General features: G+C 36.9%; 1 protein-coding gene across 1 annotated transcript; it reads left to right on the top strand.

Annotated features, from left to right (window-relative positions):
- Positions 1-2733: 2733 nt before the first annotated feature.
- On the top strand, positions 2734-3638 carry LOC142173698 (uncharacterized). Its single transcript, XM_075239322.1, has 2 exons — positions 2734-3001; positions 3091-3638. Exons 1-2 carry the CDS (start codon positions 2734-2736, stop codon positions 3636-3638), a joined length of 816 nt encoding a protein of 271 aa, XP_075095423.1.
- Positions 3639-10858: the final 7220 nt, after the last annotated feature.

Genomic DNA, 10858 nt, shown 5'->3' with positions numbered 1-10858 from the left:
TTAAAGATCAAGTGGTAGCAATAATAAGAGATCGAAAATCATCTCTAGTTTCTCTGTAAATTATCCATGAGCTCCCTCTAATATTTTTATCACTTTTAAGATATATATATATATATATATATATATATATATATATATATATATATATATAAAGTATTAAGTATATATAGGTTGTGATATACACCACAGATAAAAATTAATTTAAAAACTTTGGGGACCTAGGGATTCTTGTTTGTGGTGGATCTTGAAATGGGTCAATCTTGGGTTAAAATATTTGGGGATTTTAGGATGTTTTGAGTATTAACTCACTACCCATATTTGATATATTATGTAGATTGAACTCTGTCGAGGCGAGCATTAGCTAACTTAGAGCGACTTCAAGGTATGTAGAGCTCCTAGTTACTTGTGTATTATCAAATTTACTCTTGGCTTCGAATTATAGTTGGATGGTATTCTATGTAAATTAGGGATAGGCTTTTATAGCCTACTCTTGGTTTGGACAAAGATGAATAAAGAAAAATAATGTGTCTTGTCTAGCTGTGGGGGAGCGGTATGACAGCCTTCTTGGATCCTTGATGTATAACATAACTAAGTAATTTTTGGCTGATGGCCATTAAAAGAAAAAAAAAAGATGAAATAAAAAATAAATATGCCTTGTCTAGCTGTGCGAGAGTGGTACGACACCCTTCTTGGATCCTTGACTGTACACGTTGGCCTAACTGTTCGGGGATGGTACGACAGTCTTCATGGATGGCATCCCGATGTATTCCAGCACTATGTGTGCCATTGACATTGAGATACTAGATAATGAGGACGATACTAATGAGATATTGGACATATGAAAGAGGTCTAAATGAATAAAACTTAAATTCGTATTCTTGCAAATTTATCCTTTATTGTGATTCTATGTACCTTATCTTCCTTAATTTATTCGAGATTATATATCTGTTGCCTTGTTATATAGATTATAATTTGTATAACTCTTATACCAACGTTAGTAGCGGCTATGGCGCATATCTGAGTATTTCAATACTCAGGCATCGTTTGTTTAAATGGTGTCAGGTTTAGCAGACGGTCGAGTGCAAGGCGGTCAGCGCACAGGCTAGAGTTCTCACAATTTCCTCTCTTTTGGTGAGCCCACCTTCGTACTCGTAGGATCACAATATTTCAAATTGTATATTTTTGTATAGTGTGGACAAGTTCCGTAACTTTATTACTTTATTCGTAGCGTCATAGAGTTTCCATTGAGGGTTTATATTATCTTAGGAGAATGGGTACTCATATGGCATTGCAGATGACATTTTTACTTATGTCTAGTTTATATTTTTTTTATGAACTTTTATTGTTAATGAAGTTTATCTTATTTCTCTCATACAATATTGTAATTACTTAAATGGATTGAGCTACACGATTACTAGTTGTGGTATGTATTATGCAATAATGGTTCGCTCGGTTCAAGTTGGTAGGCACTGGGTGCCGGCCACATCGCAATCTATTTTGGGGCGTGACAAACTTAGTATCAGAGCCCTAGGTTTAATGTGTCCTAGGGAGTTTATGGAGCCGTGTCTTGTAGAGTCTAATTTATGCGTGTGTTGTCGACCACTCGTATATCTTAGAGTCTGTAGACATTATAGAAAGTTTCGCATTCCTTCTTCATTTTAGATCGTGCAACTAGAGCTTAAATTTAAGGTGTGTCCTAACACATGTATTGTTATGACATGCAGGCAATATGGTTCGAACTCGTGCATCCATGACTAAAAGTACACCTGCTAATCATGATGGGGTTATTCCCAATGAGGCTTTTAGTGGGGGTACCGGTAGCTCCAAGGGGCGGGGTCACCCCCTAGGAACCCGAGAGCCGAGAGAGTAGGAGAGCATGCACCTCCACCTATGCCAGATGCACCTACAGTTCCACCCCCTATGGTTCATGACATTTCATCCCTCCTTCAGGCCATCCAATTACTCACTACTTTGGTAGCGGCTCAGACACAGAGGGGTACTGAAGCTCCAGTACATACTTATGATCTGAGTTCACGAATCGACAAATACTTAAAGCTCTTCCCACCAGTTTTCCATGGGACTAGGCCCTAGGATGACCCTCTTGATTACTTGGATGAGAACGAAAAGGCTTTGAGGGTAATGAATGCCACTAACGAGGAATCGGTTGAGTTTGCTTCTTATCAGCTGAAAGGTGTGGCCTACACCTGGTATGAGACATGGGCCAGAGAGCAGGGAGAGAATGCTCCTCTTGCTACATGGAAGGAGTTCTCCAAGGGATTCAGGGAACAATTCTTTTCTGATGCAGATAAGTATGCCATTGCCACTCAGTTTAAACAGTTAAAGCAGGAGTCTATGAATGTCAAAGAGTACAGTCACGAGTTCACTCGCTTGTCAAAGTATGCTACCTACATGATTCCAAATGAGGTTGCTCGAGTTCGGAGGTTTGTTGATGGGTTAAGACCTCATATCAAATCACATGCATCTGCAGCTACTATGTACCCATGCTCTTTCTCTTTCGTTTTTAGCCACGCTAAGAGGTTGGAACTATGGAACAAGCAAAAGAAGGCAGATTGGAATCTGAACAAGAAGGCTCGTACGACGGGTAATTATGGTAGTTCTTTTGGTGGGAACAATAGTAGAGGGATATCAGGGCCAACTCAGTCTGTGGTACCATCTATTGGCAGCGCTCCTTTTGGAAGGCAAGAATAGAGTCAGAGTCAGAGAGGCCATTCTATGCCAGCTCAGAGTACTACTCTCCAGGCACAATCTTCACAGAGAAAACCTACTTGTGCTAGTTGTGGCAAGGTTCATTGGGGGCAGTGTCGTAGAGAGAATCACACTTGTTATTATTGTGGAATCATAGGTCATGTTCAGAGATATTGTCACAAGTTACAGAGGGAGAGGGGTAGTCCTCCAATACAGCAGGACAGATCTACACCTACTACGGTTACACATCCCCCAGTTTGGGGTACAACTACCCAGACAGGACGAGTTGCAGGCGGTAGTGTTGCTTCTACTTCAGGGGGCAACCCCGACTTTACAGACTAGTTCTGAGAGCTGATGCATAGGCGAGCAATGCCGTCGTGACAGGTATACTTACTATTTGCGCACTTGATGCTTATGTTCTTACTGATCCCGGGTCCACATTTTCCTATGTCACTCCGTACTTTGCTTTGGACTTTGAGATAGAATCAGAACAATTACTTGAGCCCTTTTATATTTCTACTCCTGTTGGGGATTCTGTTATTGCTTCCTGTGTCTATAAGGGTTATAGGATTGTAGTCCAAGATCGAGAGACTATGACAGATCTTATCAAGCTAGAGATGATTGAGTTTGATGCTATCATGGGAATGGATTGGTTATCTAAGTGCTATGCCAGCCTTGATTGTCGTGCTAAGGTAGTCAAGTTTGAATTTCCAAATGAACCAACTCGTATATGGAAGGGAAATATTCTCGAGTCTCGAGGTAGGTTTATTTCTTACCTTAAAGCGAAGAAAATGATCATGAAGGGGTGCTTCTATTATTTCATAATGGTTACAGATATGAATGCCGAGGTATTCACTCTTGAATCAGTACCTATAGTTAATGAGTATCTGGAGATCTTCCCGGAAGAGCTTCCTAGCATACCACCGGATTGAGTTATTGATTTTGGAATAGATGTGTTGCCAAATGTTCAGCCTATATCTATTCCACCTTATCATATGGCACCAGCAGAGTTGCGAGAGTTGAAGGAACAATTAAAGGATCTACTTGAAAAGGGTTTTATCCGACTACGTATGTCACCATGGGGTGCACCAGTACTTTTTGTAAGGAAGAAAAATGGTTCTCTCAGAATGTGCATTAATTATCGTCAACTAAATAATCATTGCTACGGATAGATGATTAATTCGACCAGTTACAGGGTGCTCGATACTTTTCGAAAATTGATTTGCGGTCGGGTTATCATCAGTTGAAGATTAAAGAGAAGCACATTCCTAAACCGGCATTTAGGACTCGCTATGGACACTTTGAGTTCTTAGTTATGTCCTTTGGGTTGACGAATTCTCCTGCAGCCTTTATGGATTTGATGAATCGGGTTTTCAAGCCTTTCTTTGACACATTCGTGATCGTATTTATCGATGATATCTTGGTATATTCACGAAGTCAGGAAGAGCATGCCGATCACTTGAGGGAAGCTTTGCAGACACTTAAGGACAATAAGCTATATGCCAAATTTTCTAAGTCTGAGTTTTGGTTACAGTCGTTTGCATTCTTGGGGTATATGGTCTGAAGTGAGGGTATTAAAGTTGATCCCACAAAGGTTGAAGCTGTTAAGAGTTAGCCGGGGCTAACGACACCTACTGAAATCCGAAGTTTTTTAGGTTTGGCCGGTTATTATCGAAGATTCATTGAGGGATTCTCTGCTCTTGCATCGCCGTTGACTAAGTTAACTCAGAAGACAGTCAAGTTTCAATGGTCCGATGCTTGTGAGAAAAGTTTCCAAGAGTTGAAGGCTAGATTGACCACGGCACCAATATTGACCTTGCCGACGAGTTCAAGTGATTTTACAGTGTATTATGATGCCTCTAGAGTAGGTTTGGGTTGCGTCTTAATGCAGAAGGGTAAAGTCATTACCTATTCTTCTAGACAGTTGAAGATCCAGGAAAGGAATTATCCAACCCATGGCTTAGAGCTTGCATCGGTTGTATTTGCATTAAAGATTTGGCGGAACTACTTATATGGTAAGCATTGCGAAGTGTATACCGATCATAAAAGCTTGCAATATATTTTCAAGCAAAAGGAATTAAATTTGAGGCAAAGAAGATGGTTGGAATTGTTGAAAGATTATGATTTAAGCATTCTTTACCACCCGAGGAAAGCAAACGTGGTGGCTGACGCGCTAAGCCGGAAATCAGTAAGTACTTTGGCTTACTTACCGATAGCTAAAGATATTTGAGAAGTGGCAAACCAAGGAATTAGACTTGATGAATCAGATGATGGTGACCTTATCGCTTACACTATAGCATGTTCCTCTCTTATTGAGTGTGTCAAGGCTAAGCAGTTCGAAGATCCAAACATGGTGAACATCCGGAATGGTGTGGAATCCAAGAATATTCTAACTTTTACTCTTGACGATGATGGAGTATTGAAAATGAATGTTCACCTATGTGTACCAAATGTTGATGGGCTTCGCGATGAGATTATGGTAGAGGCACATTATTCGAGGTATTTTGTGCATCTGGGTTCCACCAAAATGTACAAAGACCTGTGAGATATTTATTGGTGGAATAAGATGAAGGAAAGTATTTCTAACTTTCTGACTAGATGCTTAAATTGTCAACAGGTGAAAGTTGAGCATCAGCAACCCGGTGGATTGGCTCAGAACATTGAGATTCCACTTTGGAAGTGGGAGATGATAAATATGGACTTTGTAGTTGGTTTACCTCGCACCCGTCTGAAGCATGACTCTATTTGGGTAATTATAGATTGACTTACGAAGTCGGCTCATTTTTTGCCTGTGAAGACGACTGATACATCGCCACAATAGGCTAAGTTGTACTTGAAGGAAATATTCAGACCTCATGGTATTCCAGTATCCATCATATCTGATTGAGGGACACAGTTCACTGCTCATCTTTGGCAATCCTTTCAAGAAGTTTTGGGTACACGTGTCAACTTGAGTACTGCCTTCCATCCACAGACTGATGGACAGGCCGAGCGGACAATTCAGATACTCGGGGATATGTTGCGAGCATGTGTTATTGACTTTGGTGGGAATTGGGACGAGCTGTCATGACCCAAAATCCGTTAGAGGTCGTGATGGCGCCGGACACCACTGTCAGGCAAGCCAACACTAAATAGTTAATTAAATTCTCATTTTAATATTTTTGAAATCGTGAATTTACTTCAATTTATCAAGTAAAAGATGAATTTACAGAATAAATAATAATATTTTCCAAATTTCAATAATGAACATCCCATAATCATCCCAGAACCCGGTGTCACGAGTGCAAGAGCCCTTTCTAGGAATTTAAAATAAAATACAATAACTGTCCAGAATACAAATTTAGACAGGAAGGAAAATACAATACTCTGAAGGAGACTCTGTTGGCTGCGGAGCGTCGTATAGAATGCAGCTCACCTAAGTCCTTGTAATAACCGCGCCTTCGCGCCCACAAGGCCACTAGTCATATATATACCTGCACAAAACGTGCAGCATGTGTAGTATGAGTACGTAAATCAACGCGTACCCAGTAAGTATCCTGCCTAACCCCGAAGAAGTAGTGATGAGGGGTCGACTTCGACACTTACTATGGGCTATAAATAGGATATCAATGATATAATTAAGTATGGATTAAGAAATCTCCAAATTTGTCTCCCATTATTTAACAATTTAACTCAGGCCGAGGAGGCAATATCATTATTTATAAATTTCAAGGCAAGCAATACAAGCATGCGCAAATCATGCCGATGTCGTACGGCCCGATCCAACATATATTTAAACTGTGCACTGCCAGAGTTTGCGCATACGACTCTATGGTTCACGCCATTCAACCCTCTGGCAGTGCACAGTTTGGATTCAATATAGCAATCAATGTCTGCCATTGCTCATTGCTCAACCCCGAAGGCCCACCCATTTCTGCCCCGTCACAACTGTAGAGATGCCTAAAAATAAAAGTGATATAGTATTTTGAAAATAGTAAAACATAATTTCTAATATCTGAATTCATCAACAAACATAAGACTTAACATTAAATAGTTAAACCTAAATAATGAAAAAATATACGTAGGCAGCGACAACTTAGACGAGCATTTTGGAGTTGGGCTATATCTAAACCTAAGATTAAGCTTTCGTTGGCCCAGCAGTGGACCCCGTGTGTAGCCCATTCTAGCGTTTGTTATCAGAAGCTAAGATTAGGCTCAAGAAAAAGGTTAATTCTGAATTTTTTCAACAGCAATTAAATGAAATTTTTTGACAAAAATTTAGGACTTCTTTCACATTAGTCCGCCGCGCCAGAAACTATTTATATTCGGTAACCGAAAAAGTATATAAAATTTATATAATTTTTTGTATATAATATACAAAATGTATACATATATATATATATATATATATATATATATATTGGTTACTTTATTTAAATTAATAAATATAGATATCTTATAATTAACTATAAGATAAAAACGAAAATCTCACAATATCCCGAGATGAGATTTTTTCATTCCTATACACTATTTGAAACCTTATTACGAAAAATGTCCATGTTTTGGTATTTACCCTACCTAAACACATTTTAGTTACAAAATATATACAATCCATCTTAAAAGGCTCTCAATCCATTATTTGTGCCTTTAATCAAGGGATTTAGTTACACCATTTTTTTATTTTTATTTTTTCTCCTCTCTCCCCTCTTCTCTCCAGATTGAACTTACATTTAGGAATTTAGAGAATCTAATCCTTCAGATCTCAACTGATGTATCTAAATAGCTTGAGTTAAAATTTGAATTCAATTGTGTCCGCCACTGGTGGCTAAGTTTTTACGACTAACATCCTTCTAAATTTTCGGTATTGTTTTTTCAGTTGATAGACTATGCTGTCCTTTTCTTATTTGGCAAAAATGGAGAAAAAAAAAATTAATTTGCCTTTTTCACCACGTTAAAATTATAGAGACTGAAAGAGACATTAGAAAAGAGAAAAAAAAAAGAATATCAAAATAGCTCACGGGCGGAGACCACTGGGATAGAATGAAGCAAATTTTAACATTAATAGTTAAAAAAAAGAAAAAAAAAAAGAAAAGGAGGACGTAGCTTGATACAACTTATCTACAGCTTATCTACAATTTATCTACAACTTTCATATATTATTTCTACCCAGTTATATACAACTACAATATCATAGCACTTAAATATAATTTTTATATAAATTTTATACAATATGTCTTTTGTATATTTTGTATCTGATTTATACATAGTAAAAATAAATTTCATACAACTAATTATATATTATACAACTTATCTACAACTTATCTACAACTTTCATACATTATTTCTACCAAATTATATACAATATCATATATGTCATGTCTTCTTCTTCTTCTTCTTCTTCTTCTTCTTCTTCTTCTTCTTCTAGTTTCAATCTGAAATTTAGTCAAAATCAAGTCTAATCTTTACCAAAATACCTCAAAATTGAGATATAAACTCCAAACAATATTCTCAATTATTTGCAACAACACTCAATCCAAACAAATAATAATTTTTGAAAACCCAAATTCGAATTCAAAGCTTCAAAGCTTTTTAATGGATGTCAATGATGGAATTGCTACTCTTTTTTTCTTTGCTCTACATTACTGGAATTAGGGATTGAGAGATAGAGAGACGTAGAGAGAGAGAGAGAGAGAGAGAACGCATGAGAGAGAGAGACAGAGAGAGAGAGAATAAGGATGAGAAATAATTGATTCATAATATAAAAGGATACTCATTTAATTTTTAAAGTGTATATATAATTGATAAATTTGTATATAAGATGTAATTAAATTAAAACTTGAATATGAAAAATAATAAAGTATTAAAAATAATGTATAGGAATATAAAACTTCCAACACAAAATCCCCGCCAAGTAAGACAAAAAGCTAAGATTAGGCTTTAGCTTAGTCAATAGTGGGCCCCGTGTGTAGTTGGGTCAACTAAAGTTAAGATTAGGCTTAAGAAAAAGTGCAATTTCGAATTATTTTCAACAATAATTAAATGAAATTTTTTTTCAATAATTTTATGTTCGTTCAGGCGGTTTTAAACCACAAAAAGCCAAGATTAGGCTTTAGTTGGTGCAATAGTGGACCCCGGGTGTATGCAGAAATTTTGTCTAAATTTATAAAAGAATGGGAATAATAACTTTAATTATTATACTTTAAATAAGAAATTGTCTTATTCTATTCGTTTTGTTGAGTCTTAAGTAGAAATGATTCTGAGTTCAATTCTATTTCATTACAATTTTTAACCACAGAAACTCTCTTAAATATTTGCAAAAAAAAAAAAAAAAAATGCTAGTTGAGGTTTGAACCTTTGACCTCTTTGAGCAAAATCAAGTACATAACCAAGAGACAATTTATTTCAAGTAGTATCATTTTTTCCTACTTATCACTTACTTCACAGTATTAATACATATATTTAGTAAAAAATTTCAATGAAGACACTGCTTCGATAAGCGTGCATCCGCCCTGATGGGCTCCATTTGGTGGTCCATTTTGGAGTTGGGTCATCTAAAACTAAGATTAGGCATACAAAATTAATTTTAAATTTTTTCAACATCATTTATATGAAAATTATTGACAATAATTTTGTGTTCTTTGAGGCGGTTCTACAAAGATAGAACCGGCCGGTAAGTAGGAGTGCGACGAGAACAGCCGTTGAATAAACAAATTGCGGCGTAATTCCGATGGTTGTGCAAAACGATTCCAAAATGTTTTAAGGACGGCTTCGCCAGTGGTATTTTCAAACCGCTAAAAAACTCATTTTTTTTGGAAAAGTTTCATTTATATACTTCATAGCACGGGCGCACTCATCTTTCTTTTCTTTGGTACATAACACTTTTTTCCCAAAGTGCACGTGGACTGTGGACATTCCCTACATCTTATATGATATTTTTGTTAGAAGTTCAAATTTTGAATATTCAAATAATAGACATTTTCACTATTATTCATTAGCCGGCCTATAATAAAAGTTTGTCTATGAAGGTAATAGTCTATTGGTCATAAAACTACAAGGAGAACCACAAAGGATTGTGTCGAAACCGGTAGGATCTATTCACCCTTAAATAAAGTATAGAGTTGGAGCCTTAGGAATAATAAAAAATATTGTAAGATCTCTTCTTTCTTTAATAGATCTTACACAATGGCAAATTTAAATTAATCAAAATCTCAATAAATATCGAATACCGAAAGAAAAAAAAGCTGCAAGCAAAAAGAAAGAGATAGTAAGATAGGCTACAAACTAGCTATATAAAGATGTGTTGATCTTTAATTGTGTTGATCTTTAATATACCAAAAGGACTCAAAACCACCCAATGCTTTTGTACTTACTTATTTCTATCTAGACCGCTACACTTTCTTTTATCAAAAGTGCATATATATACATTGGTAAATTAGTTGTTTGAGTTTTGATAATCTTCATTCATATTGATTTCCTGGTATGCTTTAGTATTATATAATAGTTTTTATAGTTATAGTCAGTTATAGGAATTGGGAACGACCCCGTACAACTGTAAACCCTGTTGGTATAGATGTATAATTTGTTGGTATCATATGTTTGTTGGAACCTTAGTTCCGGGAATGACCCTATACAACTATACACCCTATTGGTATAGCTATATACTATATTGGTATCATACCTTTTTGGCTATATTAGAGACCTCTAATCCAACATATATCTAACTTTTGCCAAACGACTCTAAAATGACCTACGGACCTCCAAATCCACTTGCGGACGCGCTCCCAATACCGGAATTATCATACGGAGCTATTCTCAGACTCGGAATCCCAGAAGTACACCGATAACATAAAATTCACCTCCACCCCAAATTCATGAAATTCTTTCAAAGTGCTAACTTCCACAATAGGTGCCGAAACGCCTCTGGGGCATCCAAAATCCGATCCGAACATACGCCCAAGTCCGAAATCATCATACGAACCTGCTGGAACCTTAAAATCCCGATTCCGAGGCCGTTTACTCTAAAATCCAATCTTAGTAAATTCTTCCAATTTAAAGCTTTCGAAATGAGAATTTTCTTTCCAATTCAACTCCGAACATCCCGAAATTCAATCCCGACCACGCGTACAAGTCATAATACCTGAAGTGAAGCTACTCATGGCCTCAAACCGCCGAA

The sequence above is a fragment of the Nicotiana tabacum genome, chromosome 19 (assembly GCF_000715075.1).
Source record: "Nicotiana tabacum cultivar K326 chromosome 19, ASM71507v2, whole genome shotgun sequence".
Lineage (NCBI taxonomy): Eukaryota > Viridiplantae > Streptophyta > Magnoliopsida > Solanales > Solanaceae > Nicotiana > Nicotiana tabacum.
Note: the sequence above shows the minus strand (reverse complement) of the source record. Positions and strands in the feature narration are given on the sequence as shown.

What these genes read in the sequence shown, in the direction of transcription:
- LOC142173698 (XM_075239322.1), top strand. Translation starts at nt 2,734, where the DNA reads ATGCCAGCTCAGAGTACTACTCTCCAGGCACAATCTTCACAGAGAAAA. An exon ending in GACAGGACGAGTTGCAGGCG is followed by an intron (nt 3,002 to 3,090) that starts GTAGTGTTGCTT and finishes CCGTCGTGACAG; the next exon opens with GTATACTTACTATTTGCGCA.